Genomic DNA, 17,283 nt, shown 5'->3' on the forward strand with positions numbered 1-17,283 from the left:
GATTTTATTTATTTATTAATTAATTTTTAATATAAAAAATATAAAAATGCAAAATTAATTTGTTTTTAAAATTGATATATTCCGACGAATTGTGGGCGTCGGAATATACCGACGGACTATGATTCGTCGGAAAATACCGACGGAGAGGATTCCTCGAAAAATACCGACGAACCATTGTCCGTCGGTATATTCCGACGAACCATAGTCCGTGGGTAATTTCCGAGGACTACGTTCGTCGGAATAGTCCGAGGAACGTTCTCCGTCGCTATATAGTTTTTCCGATGAACTCTGGTCTCGTGTGTCCGCATCGGAATATCGTCGGAATTTCGTCAGAATGACGTTTCTCGGTATTCGTCAGAAAGTCGTCGGAAGGTCTGACGAAATTCCGACGAATACTTTTTTCCGACAAAAAGATACCGACGGACTAGTTCGTCAGAAATTCATCGGAATCGGTCTATTCCGACGAATTTCTGACGATTTCGGCCATCAGAATCCCCCTGTTTTCTTGTAGTGCATATTTGATTAAATGGAGAAACGGTGAAAGGCTTTATCTTGGTTCTTAAATTTAGTTTAATCTAATTTTTAATTAGTTTATAGCTTTCAAACAGACAATTTTTAAAGAGAAATTTGGACACATATACATGAGCATCAAATAATAATATATATACATTTAGACCTAAAAAGTATTAATATACACTAGAATGGATATTCTTTTTTATTTTTATTTTTTAAATAATTATCTTATATAAATGGTAATATATATTTATAAAATTGATATGTATTAAATAATTGTTTAATATATTTCTAAACCCATAAATTTTATAATCTATTGTGAATAATTTTATTTTATTTTTTGATCCGTCAATTATTTCACCCATATTTTTAAAATATAACTCGTGTGTTGGTGTAAATGTATTTTTTTATGGATAAAAAATTAGGGTAAAATAAAAATGCTGTCTATGTTTATATTTGATTTATACGATTAAATAATCGAATATATATTATTTATAATTTTGTGTGTTTTATATTATGTATTTTTTATAACATTTTCTATGTTTTTGACATAATTAATATACCATAATAAAAAATAACCAGTCCGTATAATGAAAATTTTGTTATAATTTTTAGTATTGATTAAGTGTAATTTATTATTTAGCTTGATTATAAGAAGTATTCCTTAAATAAGTAGGACATAATCTGTTTATTTCATTTTAGGAAAATTCGTTCATTAAACTATAAAAGACAAGAATAGTAAAAAGTAGATAAATTTATTAGTTCAGTAGCATTAAGATGTAAATAAATTTAAAAACTAAAAATTAATTTATAAGCGTACTTCTATTTTGTTTTAATAAAATAGATGACTCAAAATCTATAAACGGGCCAATATAAAAAAATCATTAAACGGGCCTTCAACCGGAAGGATGATGTAGGCTAACGTGTCCAAAATAACTATAGCTTAATGACACGGGCCTTATTCACGCCGATTTTGTTTCAGAAGATATACACATAAACCCCATTAATACAGATACACATACACACACAGGTTGGTGCTGTTTTTCTTTAAATATTTGTTAAAATTCTCTAGTTTATATTAGTAAAAGTTTTCTTATAAAAATAAAATATCCACAACACTTCAATTTGTATTTGGGTCACTATCTGAAGATATACAAATTGAACTAAAACGTTGAAATTCAACTACTGACTAACACAAATTCTTACTAATTTTTTTTCTCAAAATTTATATAATCTATAATCTATAATGTAAATAGTATGAGTTAAGTCTTCTTAACACAAGTTAAATGATTGACTTAGACCCTTAAGCAAAAAAAAAAAAAAAAAAAAAAAAAGAAAGGAAGCGAAAAAAAGAAGAAGAGTGATTTGTTTCTCTCCTTTTGCTTTCTCTCCATCCCTCTAAAGTGCGTAACAGAAGAAGAAGAAGAAGAAGATCATCGTCTTCTCTAGATTCTACACTTCCTCTCTCGCGTCTTGCAGCACCTACAAGAGCTCCGATTCCTCTTGCTTGGACGGCGTCTATCACTCGAGCTGTTTCGATTGCTTCTCCGTTAATCAGAGGGAAGCAAACGGTTTCGGGAGCTGCTTCTTCCGAGAGCCGACGATCATCGAGATGAACCCCGTGAATGTGTAGATTAGTCTTCAGAATCTCAGCAAATTGGAGATTTCAGCTTGTGTATGTCGAGAAACGGGAGGATGGCGTCGGATCTTAGCAGAGCTGTTCCCGTCGAGAGAGATATCGAGCAGGTTGTTTGTTTTATCTCCTTCCTCCATTTCGATTCTTGCTATATAGCTCTTAGGTTAGAGACGAGTGTTTGTTGCTGCTGCCTAGGCGAATCCTTCCGCAGATACACCTATCTTCGATTTCATATGAATTGTAGCTTAATCCTCGACTCGTATTTGTACTTAACGCAGCTTGATTCAAGCTATTTGTACTTAACGCAGCTTAATCCTCGACTCGTGTTTGTGGAATCAGCTTGGAGTTTTATTAGATTCATTTATCATATGGAGCTAGAGTTGTTGAATGTCTTTTATATTTATTGTTATTTGCTGAGATGAAGTCTCTGTTGCAAAAGATTCACCTATTTTTTTTGCTTATGGATTTATATGCTATTTGACTGACTCAGGCAATCATTGCTCTGAAGAAGGGAGCTTACTTGCTAAAGTATGGAAGAAGAGGGAAGCCTAAGTTCTGCCCTTTTCGCCTTTCAAATGTAAGCAGTTTTCGGTTTTATTTACTTAAATCTATCGCCAGCAGTGCTCTACGGTGATATGCTTTTTTTTTTTTTTTTTCATAACTTAACTTACATGTAGCTCATTGTTTGGTGTTTTAAGAGATAGTTTGCCTGTGAATTTCAGGATGAAACTGTTTTGATATGGTTCTCCGGAAAGGAGGAGAAACATCTGAAGCTAAGCCATGTTTCTAGGATCATATCTGGACAACGCACTGTAAGCTGAGAGCCGTGTTTCGTTCTTTCCCTCTCTCTTTATGGTCTTTTATGCAACTTTCCATGTGCCTCACCTATCTTTTACGTTGATCTTATTCTGATATCATTTGTGGCTCTCTTGTAGCCTATTTTTCAAAGGTATCCTCGTCCCGAGAAGGAATATCAGTCTTTTTCACTAATATACAGCGAGAGGTCTTTGGATGTGGTGAGATTTTTCTTAAACCATTTAGTCATTTACTTTTTTTTTTTCCGCTTCTGATATAAAACAATCACTCTGTCATCCGAAATGTCACTGTGGTTTTCAAGGTTAGTTAATATGGTGGTAGGATTTTTTTTTGGTAGATCTGCAAGGATAAAGATGAGGCTGAGGTGTGGTTTAGTGGTCTTAAAGCCTTGATTTCGCGTTGCCATCAAAGAAATAGGAGGACTGAATCAAGAAGTGATGGGACACCGTCTGAAGCTAACAGCCCAAGGACATATACCCGGAGAAGCTCTCCTTTGCACTCTCCATTTAGCAGCAATGACAGTTTGCAGAAGGTTCTAGAAAAAGTTTTCCGTGTACACACTTTTGTGCATTTCAACACTAAAGACGTCTTCATTTATCTTTCAGGATGGTTCTGATCACCTTCGCATTCACAGTCCATTTGAGAGCCCGCCTAAGCTGGACAAGGCATTGTCGGACATGGCATTATATGCAGTTCCTCCAAAAAGATTTTATCCCTCAGATTCTGGAACTATTTCAGTTCATTCTGGAGGCTCAGATAGTATGCATGGACATATGAGGGGTACGGGCATGGATGCTTTTAGAGTTAGTATGTCAAGTGCTGTTAGTTCCTCGAGCCATGGCTCTGGTCACGATGAGGGAGATGCGTTAGGAGATGTTTTCATCTGGGGAGAAGGCATAGGAGAAGGTGTTTTGGGTGGTGGAAACCGTAGAGTTGGAAGTTCGTTTGACATAAAAATGGATTCCTTATTGCCAAAAGCTTTAGAATCGACAATAGTACTTGACGTCCAAAATATTGCTTGTGGGGGACAGCATGCTGTCCTTGTGACAAAACAAGGAGAAATTTTTTCTTGGGGAGAGGAATCTGAAGGTAGGCTTGGCCATGGTGTTGACTCCAATATTCAAAATCCAAAGCTAATCGATGCACTTAACACCACAAATATTGAGCTTGTAGCTTGTGGAGAGTTCCATAGCTGCGCAGTTACTCTATCGGGGGATTTGTATACCTGGGGAAAAGGAGATTTTGGTGTTCTTGGACATGGAAATGAAGTCAGTCACTGGGTCCCTAAAAGGGTTAACTTTCTACTGGAAGGGATACATGTATCATCCATCGCTTGTGGACCTTATCACACAGCAGTTGTGACGTCTGCTGGGCAGTTGTTTACTTTCGGTGATGGGACCTTTGGTGTTTTGGGCCACGGGGACAGGAAAAGTGTTTTCACACCTCGGGAGGTTGACTCTTTGAAAGGTCTTCGCACTGTCCGGGCAGCCTGTGGTGTATGGCACACAGCAGCAGTTGTGGAAGTCATGGTTGGGAGCTCGAGCTCGAGTAATTGCTCTTCTGGGAAGCTCTTCACATGGGGTGATGGCGATAAGTGTCGTCTTGGTCATGGCAATAAAGAACCAAAACTTGTGCCTACCTGTGTTGCTGCTCTTGTTGAACCCAATTTTTGTCAAGTGGCATGTGGGCACAGTTTAACGGTTGCACTGACAACATCAGGCGAAGTCTATACTATGGGCAGTCCTGTCTATGGTCAGCTGGGAAACTCACATGCAGATGGAAAAGTTCCAAACCGTGTTGAAGGTAAACTTCACAAGAGTTTTGTCGAAGAGATTGCCTGCGGTGCTTATCATGTTGCAGTCTTAACTGCGAAGACAGAGGTTTACACCTGGGGAAAGGGATCAAATGGTAGACTTGGTCATGGGGATGTAGATGATAGAAATTCCCCTACATTGGTAGAGTCGCTTAAGGATAAACAGGTGAAAAGTATTGCCTGTGGCACTAACTTCACAGCAGCTGTCTGCATTCACAGATGGGCATCAGGGATGGATCAGTCCATGTGTTCAGGTTGCCGTCAGCCCTTCAATTTCAAGAGAAAGAGACACAACTGCTATAACTGCGGACTAGTGTTTTGCCACTCGTGCACCAACAAAAAGTCGCTGAAGGCTTGTATGGCGCCGAACCCGAACAAACCATATCGAGTGTGTGACAAGTGCTTTAACAAATTGAAAAAGACCATGGAAACTGATTCATCTTCGCATTCTTCTCTGAGTAGAAGAGGAAGCATTAACCAGGGATCAGATCCCATATACAAAGACGACAAGTTGGATTCTAGATCCGACGGACAGTTGGCTAGATTTTCACTGATGGACTCCATGAAACAAGTGGACAATCGACATAAGAAGAACAAGAAATACGAATTCAATAGTAGCCGTGTCTCGCCAAGTAGAAGCTCTCAACGGGGTGCGCTTAACATAGTCAAAACTTTCAATCCGGTATTTGGAGCTTCAAAAAAGTTCTTCTCAGCTTCTGTTCCTGGTTCTCGAATTGTGTCTCGGGCAACTTCTCCAGTATCAAAACGTCCCAGTCCACCTCGTTCAACAACACCAACTCCCACTCTTTCAGGACTAACCACACCAAGAATTGTGGTGGATGATACTAAGAGAACCAGTGATAATCTCAGCCAAGAGGTTGTTAAGCTAAGATCTCAAGTAAGCTTCCTCTCGACCATCTTTTGTGTTTTTTTCTGGATCTTAATATGTTAATGAGATCATGCTATTTGAAGCGTACTTGGCTGCCACTAATTTTAATTACTGCCTCAGTTTCTCTTTATGTTCTTTGCTAACAAGTAGATGATCAGGTTGAAAGTCTTACAAGGAAGGCCCAATTCCAAGAAGTTGAGCTGGAAAGAACAGCCAAGCAGCTCAAAGAGGCGTTGGCAATCGCTAGCGAAGAAACCACAAGATGCAAAGCAGCAAAAGAAGTGATCAAATCACTTACCGCTCAAGTAAAATTTCAAAACTCAAAAAAATAAAGACATAGTTTACGCAATAACTACTGATTTCTTATGACTGATTATAAGCATCAACAAAACTATGCAGCTAAAAGACATGGCTGAAAGATTACCCGTTGGCTCAGCTCCAGCTCGAGCTGTGAAGTCACCTCCGTCTCTTAATTCATTTGGTTCCAGCCCTGGTCGCATTGACCCTTTTAATATCTTAAACCGACCAAACAGTCAAGAGTCCGAGCCAAATGGATTAAATACCCCAATGTTTTCTAATGGGACCATTACACCTGTGTTTGGTAACGGTGAAGCAACGAATGAAGCACAGAACGAGAAGGAATGGGTTGAACAAGACGAGCCTGGTGTCTACATCACTCTAACAGCCTTAGCCGGAGGTGCTAGAGACCTCAAACGTGTCCGTTTCAGGTAACAATCACAATCTTATTTGCGCCTAAAAAAGAAACAGTCAGTTATTTTGCTTGACCGTTTTGTTTTGGATAACAGCCGAAAAAAGTTTAGTGAGAAACAAGCGGAACAGTGGTGGGCAGATAACAGAGGGAGAGTTTATGAACAATACAATGTACGAATCGTTGACAAATCCAGTGAGGAAATGCCTCGCTGAAACTCTTTAACCACTTCTCTTATTTTTCTTCCACGCCCGAGTCAGGTGAGTGCAGGAATCTCGGGATATAACAACAGGTTTATAACATATATATAGAGAGAAAATTAGATGTTTTTAAAGTGTTGACGTGCTTCTTACGTTGTAGTTTTGGGGGATTTGTGTGGATTTTGTTGTGAGAAGGTTTGTATATTCTTTGTGAAGAGAAGAGTATTTGTAAGACAGATTGATTATAAGGATCAACGTGGCAAAGCAGTGACTGGTTCAAGTGTTTGATGCAATCACACATAAATAAAGGATTCAGATTGAAAAGAGGACATGAAGTTGAGGGCATAGAGCAAAGCAGTGACTGGTTCAAGTGGCTTTTCTTCTAGCCTTGCTAGGACATGTAGGAATCTAGAGTTCATACTGAAACTAAAACCTGATAAGAGTAGCATTTCTTCTAATTTCTGCTGAAGTAATAATAGAGTTTCTGTATGTATGATCAGTAATGTTGTTTATGTATTCATAGTAAAACTAGAATTACAAGTCATTTGTTTAGACAATTCTTCCAAGCCATCAAAGAAACTAAACAAAGAACATGGAATCATGCGCGTATGTACGGTTTCTTTCCTTCTCAGCCTCAGCGTAGTAAGGCTGCGGCAATACCAGCAACAACCCCAACAGCAGTAACAGCAATTCCAACGCCAATAACACCATCTGCTTACAAAAAAAAATGTAAATGGTGATTTTAATGGATGAGCACAAGAGTTACCATCAATGTATGTGGTTGTTTACCTTTCACAATACGGTCCTCTATAGCCGTCTTTAGCGTCTGAGCCTGTCCCCACTCTGGTTCGACCTAAAAAAAGCATCCATGAATACATCAACAACAGTAAAAAGATTCTTGACTATCCATATGGATAAGAGATGATCAAACCTCCAAACACCGTTCTATACATTCCCGGCTTCTTGAAAAGTCGCCGCTTCGATAGTAACCAAGAGCAACGAGATATAGCTTCTCCCTTAGATTCATTGGACTCGTATCACTAACCACCGAAGCTGCAAAGCAAAGCAAAAACATATTGCTGTGATCAGGACTATATCTAAAATTTCGAAGGCTATAGATAACATTTCTTAAGAACTTAAATTTTTTTTTTTTTTTAAAGATTTTATACCTTCAAGCATTGAGATCCCACGCTGTATATCAGCAGGCGTCTTTGAATGAACAAGAGCCCATGAAAGACGCATGATGCATTCCTTTTTAAGCCCTTCGTCTTGGCCTTTCTGAGCCTCTGCAAGCTCTTTCTCACATCCCTGAGAATGAATGGAACAAAACGCCTTACAAGTTACGCATACAAAAAATCTGTAAATTAAAACATGTCGTGATCTAGAGGTTTCTATGCGGTGGATTTGACCAGCGAACAACAAAGGCGAGAATCATAATAAAGTTACCGAGATGATGTCGGTGTCGCACAAGGGGAACTCATCGGCGGAGCCAGAGGCAGCGCCGGAGAAGAAGCCGGAGACGGAATCGATAACTTTTCCTATCGTCGCGTCCATTTCTTGTCGCAGCTGCAAGAGTTTCTCCCGACCAGAAATAAAAGTTATGCCTTAAATTTGAGTTTTTTTTATTTTTAAAAGTTATGCCTTAACACTAATTAAGGGTTATTTTTTTCTTTAACTTTGCCAGCTTGTATCATCAAACTTTGACTTTATTTAAGGTTTATATCTTTTTTTTTTATATTTAAGGTTTAAATCTACTATTACCTTATTTTCAAACAAAAAATATCTACTATTACCTTTTCTTTTTTCTTTAACTTTAGTTTATTATGTTATAAAAATATATTAAAATAGTATATAGATAACACTGCACCCAGTAGTTTTATTTGTATATAACAATTCATATAATACCATTTCGAATCAATTTATAAAATTTACAATTGATTAACTAATGGTATTTTTAAAAACAATAGCATAGATATTAATAAATATTTTTCTATGAGAGTAGAAACTCATACATTTTGATGTATACAATCATTGTTTAGTTTTTCATAATTGTTTTAATATTTTTTTTATCAAACTATTTTAATATTTTTATCTAAGATAATCATGTGTAAAATAAAAATCTAAATATTTTTTTCCTATAAACAATTGTCTAATATTCCGAAAGAAATTATACTCTACTATATCTGTTTTTGTAAAAGGTGTAGAGGAAAACATATCCCACCTTGACCAGAAAAAGAGAGGAAAAAGAAGTTAAAAAAAAAGAAAAGAGAGTGTGGGGGGAGAGAGAGAGAGAGATGATGGCTTCCTCTTCCTAACATTGACCAACCTCTCTTTGTCTCTTCCTTCCTTCACTTGAGAGAATACGTTAAGCGTTAGACAATTCTCTTTCTACCTTCCTTCCTTCCTTCCTCCTCGTAGAAGAAGAGAGAAAATCTCTCCGCCCCCTTAGCGTTTCTAGAAAAATAAAATAAAATCTCTTTCGGCCAATGGGTGAATAGATTTGTTCGTTTCGTTAAGCGAAAGCAAGCTCACATCAAATGGAGTGGGTGGGGAAAGCCGTTAGGAAGGAGATCGAAGGTGTTGGATTGTGCTCCGGGACCGTCCGATCTCACGATTCGTCTCGAAATTTCGAGAACGGACTTACGGAGGTTTCGGAATCGGCGGATCTCGCGATGGGAGAAGGGGGATCTCAAGCGAAGCAGCCTCGAGTTGGTAGGAGGAGGACGAGGACGCGATCTCGAGGGGAGATCATCACCTCTGAGGTAATAAACGATGATGGAGTTGGGGAGGAATCTTGCTTTGGAGGGAATGTTGATTTGAATTGTGGTCCTGTGGAAGCCACCACCACCCTAGGTTTGGATTTGAATAGGGCGTTTGATTTGACTACTGGCTTGGATTTGGATTTGAATTTGAATGAAGGTTTAGGGTTGGTTAATGTGAGCATCGATTACGAGGAGGGTTCTAGAGTCAAGAGGAGAGGGTTTATTGACCTGAACATGGATGCGAGGTGTGATTTGAGTCCGCGCAAGGAAGGAGGAGGATTTGATTTGAACTTGGAGGCTAACATGGATAACAATGACATAGTTCAAGAAACCAACATGCAGGGTCAACAAGAGACTGAAGAATATAAAGAAGTCCATGTTGCTGAAGTATCCAGCGTTCAGCTTTTCGAGGAGATAGGGAAGCAGGACGTTGTTTCACCTCAGGATCTGAATACTCCTGAATCTAATGGGGCTGAGCAGGATCTTGATCATGATGCTAAGACTGTTGTTGAGTCTCTCTCTGATAGGGAAGAATATACATGTGGCAGGAGGAAGAGGAGAAAAGCCTCGGTGAACTCAAAATTCACGAGCCAGCCTCGGTTGAGAAGAAGCGCTCGTAGAGCGTTAGCTCGGTTTTCTAGCAGTAGCGCTATTACAGCTTGCTTAGCTGATGAAGTATCCCCTTCGCCGTCGGTTAGTAGTCTGACAGAGGAGAAAACTTGGGTCGTTGAAGGAAAAGCAGCTGAGGATCTTTCTGTGCCTCCGCCAAAGGCTGAGTTACCTCCATCCTCGCGTGTTTTGAATTTAGATGGTCTTCCAATTCTCAGTGTCTTTTCTGTTTATTCTTGCCTGCGGTCCTTCAGCACTTTGCTGTTTTTGAGTCCCTTTGAGCTGGAGGATTTCGTGGAATCGCTGAGGTGCATGTCTCCTAGTCTGTTATTTGATAGCATCCATGTTTCTGTTTTGCAAATATTGAGAAAACATTTGGAGAACCTCGTTGCTGAAGGTGACCCGTCTGCAATTGCTTGCCTGAGGTATGAATACTTTAGTTTGTTTTCTGTGATATGGACATGAAGCTTTTGGTTCTCATGCTTTGCTGGTCGTGTGTTACATGCAGGAGTCTTGACTGGGATATGCTGGATGTGGTTAATTATCCCCTTTTTGTGGTCGAATACCTACTGTTTTCTGGTTCTAAGGACAACCCTGGAGTGGATCTAACTCGGTTTAACTTTTTCAGAAATGAGTATTTCAGACAGCCAATGAATCTGAAAACTGAGATACTTGCTCGTTTGTGTGATGATATGACAGACACTGAAGTCGTGAGATCAGAGCTTAATAAAAGATCTGTTGCAGCTGAGTCTGAAATGGAAATTGATAGGAGGAGAAACACAAAAGTGCGACGCAGAAAGAGAAATATGATGGAGCTGCCAGATAATGATTCTTTGAATGGTGAGGCCGTTGATGGCTCGTTTGACCTGAACAGTGACGACTGTTGTTTTTGCAAAATGGATGGGAACTTACTGTGCTGTGATGGTTGTCCAGCTGCCTATCATTCTAAGTGTATCGGTGTTGCCAGTCACCTTTTGCTTGAGGATGACTGGTATTGCCCTGAATGTTCATTTGACCAGCGTGTACCAGGATGGAAGCCTGAAAAGCAAATTCGAGGAGCAGAGTTTCTAGAGACTGATCCCCATGGCCGAAAGTATTACAGCAGCTGTGGCTACTTATTGGTGTAAGTTTCTTTCTTTGATTCTCTTGTCTAAGTAGAGCTAATGCATGATCTCAGTGGAATCAATTTTGTGAATTCAGCACTATAATTTTTTTTTTCTTAGAGAGAAATATATATATTTTTAATGAGTATTAGCAACTTTTGTCGTCTCATCTCGGTGGTACAACTTTGTGATGATTTCTGGTAATCACTGTAGACACATGTTGACTATATGCCATAGCTAGCTTTAAAAAACACTACCCCTACTTTAGCTAGCTGGAGGATTAACTTAAACTATGGAGTATTATGCATATAATATGTCTGCAAAACTATGTATCCTTCCGGTAGTTTCCAGTAATTCGAATTGCATGATTGGATATGTAAATGGCCTCATTTGCTTGTTATTTAGGTGCAATTGTCGACCCTTAGTTTTAGATTGCTTTTTTGCATGCAGATATGTTTCTTATCATCTACTTGACTACTTCTAAGAACTTCTTTCATATGCTGATCTATATCTCTTCATAGGTAGGCTGATGTTGTCCACTATGAATTTGCAGGATAGATACCGACGGCACAGGCTCAGTGAACTACTATCATGTGAATGATGTTATCCTTGTATTGGAGCAGCTCAAGTCATGCGGTAGTTTCTATAATGGAGTAATAGGTGCAATTAAAAAGCACTGGGATTTCCCTGGTGGGCTGAAAAGAACAATCAGCGGTGTGAATTCACAAATATCCGTATGCTTGGATACGCCAGCCAAAGGAATGATTTCTTCTATTGATGGGTTTAAGGCTCCTCTATCAGCTCCAGAGAAACAGCCAACGTCTGGCGTTAAGAAAAAGCTTGAAGAAGGATCCAGTAATGGAGGTTCACGTAATCATTGTCATAGGACTCGTCGGAAGATATCAGATTCAGCTACTGGACTAGATACTCTTAATATGAGTTCTGAAGGATCTGCTGAAACTATACAAAATGGTTCTGATGTCCAGAGTCTTCATGAGCCAGGACCATCGAGCATTTTGGATGTCACGAAAGAGCCAAATTCGAATATCCATTCGTCTTCCCATTATTTGGATAGAATAAACAAAAGGAAAGGAATTAGACTGCAGAGCGAGTCAGGCTACAGAAACCAGTACATATTTGCTGAGATGACTACAGCAATTTCTAAAGAGATGACACGGAAGTCACCTATCCGTACAATTGATATGAGAACTGATGAAGAGATAGCTTCTGCCCAGGTGAAGACTATATTGATGAAAACCACCAAATTTCAATGGCGAAACATCCAAGGCCTCTACCTAGATGCGTGGAAAGAAAAATGTGGATGGTGTCTTTCTTGCAAATCCGAGGATGCCGGGAGCAAGACAAATTGTTTGTTTAACATGAGTCTTGGGGCTTTACGAGGTCCTTCGGAAAGCGAGATTGCTACCAGTCAATCCATCGATAAGAAAAGCCATCTTACGAAGAAAAGCCATCTTACGACTATCATATGCCAGATATTATCCATGGAAAGTCGATTGCAAGGTCTTTTGGTTGGTCCATGGTTGAATCCACAGCATTCCAGGATTTGGCGTGAACACATTCTGAACGCAACAAATATATCAAGCTTGAGACATTTATTAGTTGAAGTAAGTTTTTCTCAAGTAACTTCCTCCTAAAATATTCATTTTGGAATGGTATTGTTTCCGAATCATCGTATTGACTGCTGCTATGTAGAACTTTAGTTTTGGTTTGCTTTCTTCCTACTTGAAAAGCTTGCAGTAATCAATTTATATTCATTTTTTTTTTAGTTTGGCTAGGGAAGTTGACTGTCTTTAAGTGGATTTCTTGAGCGCTTGATTTTTTGTATTTAGTGATTAATCTAGGTGTGCATCAACTTTTTTTGTTTCCTAATGAAGATTTTGCGAATAACCTTTGCAGTTAGAGGCGAATTTGCATCATCGTGTACTTTCATTTGAGTGGCTAAACCATGTCTATTCTGCCATAGAAATGGGCTCATCTAGGCATATTCTCACGTCAACACGATCATCGTCAAAGACTGCTATTGGTAAAAGACGGGGGACATTGGTGGAGTCTGGGGTTAACCCAACTGCCAAGAAAAAAGGTGGATTGACCATGTGTTGGTGGAGAGGCGGTCGACTTTCGCGGCCATTGTTCAACTGGAAGGTTTTACCTCGCGCATTGGTCTCTAAGGCTGCTAGACAAGGTTTGCATTTTGCTCGTTTGTTCTTGCTTTCGCCTTTGTTCTTCTACTGTCTTAATCTATTCTTTTGTTCCTCCACTTCCATTTTGTTGTTTCATTCTTCATGCACTCTATACTATGCAGGTGGAAGTGGGAAAATTCAAGGTATACTGTATCCTGAGAATTCAGAGCCTGCTAAGAGAAGCCGGCGTGTTGCCTGGGAAGCAGCTGTTGAATCATCTACGACTTCAGAGCAGCTTGGTTTTCAGGTAATATAAATTTTGGTCTAACTGAATGTTATTCTTGTTTCGTTGGAATTGACAAAAAAAATATAAATGTTGAAGTTACAAGAATATACAAATGTTCTGTTTCCATTTTACCTACGCATGAATGTAGGCGATATTAGATCCTACAAGTTTTTTTTTCTACTCTAATTATCAAATTGCGGTAGAATAGATTTATTTTTTAAGTTTGTCATCCTCATGTTTATTTTATTGACATTTGTAGTTATACAAACTGATCATTTGTCATGTACCATAGCCTCCTTAAATTTGTCTACATGTAGGATACTTTTTTGGTGTTGGAAGATTTTTAGTTAACAATTTAGTGATTTACAGGTGAGGACATTCCACTCTTACATAAAATGGGATGATATTGAAAACAGCCATCTTCTTCCTGCATCGGACAAAGAATCTAAAAAATCTGCCAGGCTGTTCAAAAAAGTGATTGTTCGTAGGAAGTGCATAGAGGAAGATACTGTGAAATATCTCCTTGACTTCGGTAAAAGGAGAAACGTTCCGGATGTTGTGTTGAAGAATGGTCGCATGACTGAAGAATCCTCGAGTGAAAGAAAAAAGTTCTGGGTGAATGAATCATATGTGCCTTTACATCTTCTGAAAGGATTTGAAGAGAAAAAAGCTGTACGAAAAACTATGAAGTCAGGAAGCTCTTTCAGACACTCTGAGATAGAAAAAGTACGGAAAAGGTCCTCAGAGGGAAAAGGATTCTCATACCTATTTGAAAGGGCAGAAAGATCGGAGTCTTCTTTGTGTGAACAATGCAAGAAAGATGTGCCTCCGAGGTATGTACTTGTCACCACCCCTTATGCCTTCAGAAGTCATTGTCTTCATTAGCATAGCAATCTTGTCACTTGTCTTAATCGCATTATATTTTGACCTACAAACATATCTTTTTAGATTTTTTTGTTTGTTTGTTGAGTAAAGATCTTTCTCAACTGCCTTCTGATCGTATTTGTTTTTCTTTAATGACAGTGATGCTGCGTGCTGCCACATCTGCAAACGTGAGTCTCTCTTGCTGTTTGGTTCTGTAAAATGTTTTTCTATTGAAGAAGTTATGCTTGTGTAGGTAAATCTAATATATCCAGTCAGAGCTTTTTATTGATATTAGCTATGATAAAAATTTCAGGATTATTTCACAAAAAGCATACCAGGAGAGCGGACAAGGAAGGAATGTACATTTGTCTTCCATGTAGGAGTGAAGTGCAAGCAAAAGAACAACCCAGCGGGCGGAGAAGAGGGCGGCCCCCAGGCAGTTTCTGCAAAAAAGTTCGAGTTCAGAAACAAACGCATAAAAAGGTCATACCTGCTCGCAAATCAACTCGGCTAAAGAAGACCAAAACGTCTCTGGGAGAGAGAATATCCGTTAGGTTAAAGAATCATAAAAAGGTTGTTGCAAGCAAACCATTGCGACGTTCAGGCAGGAGACCTAAGCATGTTACTCGGCTGCAGGATAAAAGTAATGTTCCTGGAGGGAGTAAGAAACGGAAACTGGAGACCAAAAGAGGCAGAGGCAGGCCTAAGAAAGTAAAACAGGAGATTTCCATAAGGAAGAAGAGAACAAAAAGAGCCTTAAGCTATTGGTTGAATGGACTCCTCTTATCCAGAAAACCTGGTGATGAAAGGGTAGATAAGTTCCGGGAAGAGAGATATTTTAAACCTGTGGAGAACTCGGATCCTGATCATGATCAACCTAAGTGTCGTTTATGCGGCTTGTCTGACTCTGGATCAACCTTCATCTCTTGCGAAATGTGTAAAGGTAATCCAAATCATCTTTTGGTTCACCATGATTTAAATTCCAGGACTTGGTTTCCATTTGTTTCTCAGCACTTATTTCTAAATATTTATCTCTCTTTTGCTGTAATGTTTGTAGAATGGTACCATGGAGATGCATGTGGGATTAACGAGAAGAATTCAAGTATGGTGATTGGGTTCCGGTGTAATCTCTGTAGAGACCAGTTACCTCCCACCTGTCCACATGAGATCTCTACTACATCCGATGTCCCATCCTAAGCTGTGAATTTGTGAATGGCTGATAGAATATTCTTAGGCTAGGGGATTAGATGTATCTTGGAGATGTCTATACAATTATGGGAGAAGAGTATTGAGTAGAGAATCAAGGAAATGCAGAGACAGAGGAGGACACTGTTTGGTGGGTAGTATGAAGTTAGTTTGGCTTGTAACTTGGATGAGTAGGTTCTAAAGTGAAGTGGTTGACTTAGAATTAGAATGAACAAAGAAGGGGATTCAAGAGTTGATTTATTACATGATTTTTAATTTGCTTTTCAGATTGGAGGGGGAGTCAGTAAACAAAGTTAATGTATTTAAAAGAATATGTTGAATCCATTTTCTATCTAAATCCATCAACAGTGATGTGTTAGCGTCCTAATAGTAATTTTGCACCCTTCTCTTCATCAAAAGGAAGTTACTTCGCTCCCATTAGGTACCAATGATCAGCATGTTGACCAATGTCTCTTTTTTTTGTAATGTGCCTGAGATCATTACGTAAATGTGGAAGCTCTCAACTTCTTTGAACCAATGTTCTTAATACCGGAGAGGTAACCGAACCAGAAAGTTTTTGGATCATAGGTTAATATGGTTTGACCGGATTCAACTTGGTTTGACGTGAGCTGCCTGAGATGGTACTTTGCCAACTCCTTGTACTTTTCTACCACCCCAGTTAAGCATACGGTCTGTAAAAATTGCAACACAAGAATATTTAACACCCCAATTAAGCATACGGTCGATAATTATTGGTATGCTTAAAATATGCGTAGTAATTAACATTTTAGACAAAAACAAATAATCCACACGCCTGCGGGTATATGGATATATACCGATGGCTAACGAGCCTTAGAGTAACCCTCTTTCCGAAAGAGCAGATTTCAGTGCTTTGAGTGAATCATCCATATCTTCTGAGGATTATCTATTATAGGATCAACCACTAACGAAATTATCATCCTCCCCGTATAACTTAAGAAATGTATCAATAATGCAACATAAACCTAAATCCCAAATGCATGCTGCTTATCATGATCTTGCTAAATGGTGATATGGAGTGTAGTTGCCCAAAAGTCAATACAAAGGTGGTAGTGATGCGAGCACAATTTCAAGATATACAGTCCTCAAAGATTTTCTAGATTTTCTTCTTGTTTTACAAAGATAGATTTTCTATATTTTTAAAGTAATTTTGTATATTTTTGAGAGACATTAATTACAAATATTTGAATTTATTAGATTTAATTGGTGGAGAGTAATTAGAAAGTGTATATAAAAATAAATAATAAATTAAACTGTAAACATTTATTATATTCTTAATAAGCGTGAAATTTCTAAAAAATCTTACTTTCGAGAACATATGTAGTAATTGAATGCATTTAATTGCTAAAAGTACCTGCCATGTTGTTGAACATATGCAGTTAATTCATTTGGGGGACATATCAATAACTGCCTACAATTGGATAGTAATAATTTTCAATCAAATTTGGGGTTCATATATATATATATGTGTGTCATTTTTTGTAGTATTTATACACTTTATTCTTTCAATTAATATAAGCAATTGGCTAAAATGGAATGACCAACTTTTAATGTATAAAATATAGGAATCCGCTTACAAATTCCATAGAATATGTAAAAATAAAATTTATTACAGAATTCATGCATAAAACATAAACTTTATACGAGAAAATAAGCATGATAAAACGATTACTTTTTAATTGGTTACTTATAGTTACATGTCACATCCTTGAATTAAT

General features: G+C 38.3%; 3 protein-coding genes across 3 annotated transcripts; 2 read left to right on the top strand and 1 right to left on the bottom strand.

The window, feature by feature from the left end:
* The first annotated feature begins 1,836 nt into the window (after positions 1-1,836).
* Positions 1,837-6,843, top strand: LOC106327085. The gene is made up of 9 exons (XM_013765102.1): positions 1,837-2,259; positions 2,640-2,726; positions 2,872-2,961; positions 3,085-3,165; positions 3,303-3,497; positions 3,571-5,676; positions 5,826-5,972; positions 6,067-6,395; positions 6,474-6,843. Exons 1-9 carry the CDS (start codon positions 2,191-2,193, stop codon positions 6,589-6,591), a joined length of 3,222 nt encoding a protein of 1,073 aa, XP_013620556.1. The 5' UTR covers positions 1,837-2,190; the 3' UTR covers positions 6,592-6,843.
* Positions 6,844-7,046: 203 nt separating this feature from the next.
* On the bottom strand, positions 7,047-8,188 carry LOC106327087 (mitochondrial fission 1 protein B). The gene is made up of 5 exons (XM_013765104.1): positions 8,023-8,188; positions 7,746-7,884; positions 7,508-7,629; positions 7,366-7,429; positions 7,047-7,287 (listed from the first exon to the last, which is right to left on the bottom strand). Exons 1-5 carry the CDS (start codon positions 8,128-8,130, stop codon positions 7,211-7,213), a joined length of 510 nt encoding a protein of 169 aa, XP_013620558.1. The 5' UTR covers positions 8,131-8,188; the 3' UTR covers positions 7,047-7,210.
* Positions 8,189-8,811: 623 nt separating this feature from the next.
* On the top strand, positions 8,812-15,914 carry LOC106327012. The gene is made up of 9 exons (XM_013765009.1): positions 8,812-10,372; positions 10,456-11,070; positions 11,604-12,675; positions 12,968-13,253; positions 13,374-13,498; positions 13,847-14,310; positions 14,501-14,529; positions 14,655-15,284; positions 15,399-15,914. Exons 1-9 carry the CDS (start codon positions 9,114-9,116, stop codon positions 15,536-15,538), a joined length of 4,620 nt encoding a protein of 1,539 aa, XP_013620463.1. The 5' UTR covers positions 8,812-9,113; the 3' UTR covers positions 15,539-15,914.
* Positions 15,915-17,283: the final 1,369 nt, after the last annotated feature.

Source organism: Brassica oleracea, chromosome C2 (genome assembly GCF_000695525.1).
Source record: "Brassica oleracea var. oleracea cultivar TO1000 chromosome C2, BOL, whole genome shotgun sequence".
Classification (NCBI taxonomy): Eukaryota; Viridiplantae; Streptophyta; class Magnoliopsida; order Brassicales; family Brassicaceae; genus Brassica; species Brassica oleracea.

Excerpts from the sequence above, each read along its gene's own strand:
- LOC106327012 (XM_013765009.1), top strand. The coding sequence starts at position 9,114 with ATGGAGTGGGTGGGGAAAGCCGTTAGGAAGGAGATCGAAGGTGTTGGA. Across the intron at positions 10,373-10,455 it reads TCTGCAATTGCTTGCCTGAG|GAGTCTTGACTGGGATATGC; the intron begins GTATGAATACTT and ends TGTTACATGCAG. Across the intron at positions 11,071-11,603 it reads AGCTGTGGCTACTTATTGGT|GATAGATACCGACGGCACAG; the intron begins GTAAGTTTCTTT and ends ATGAATTTGCAG.
- LOC106327085 (XM_013765102.1), top strand. The coding sequence starts at position 2,191 with ATGTCGAGAAACGGGAGGATGGCGTCGGATCTTAGCAGAGCTGTTCCC. Across the intron at positions 2,260-2,639 it reads TCGAGAGAGATATCGAGCAG|GCAATCATTGCTCTGAAGAA; the intron begins GTTGTTTGTTTT and ends TGACTGACTCAG. Across the intron at positions 2,962-3,084 it reads TCATATCTGGACAACGCACT|CCTATTTTTCAAAGGTATCC; the intron begins GTAAGCTGAGAG and ends GCTCTCTTGTAG.
- LOC106327087 (XM_013765104.1), bottom strand. The coding sequence starts at position 8,130 with ATGGACGCGACGATAGGAAAAGTTATCGATTCCGTCTCCGGCTTCTTC. Across the intron at positions 7,430-7,507 it reads GTATAGAACGGTGTTTGGAG|GTCGAACCAGAGTGGGGACA; the intron begins GTTTGATCATCT and ends TGCTTTTTTTAG. Across the intron at positions 7,288-7,365 it reads AGAGGACCGTATTGTGAAAG|ATGGTGTTATTGGCGTTGGA; the intron begins GTAAACAACCAC and ends TTTTGTAAGCAG.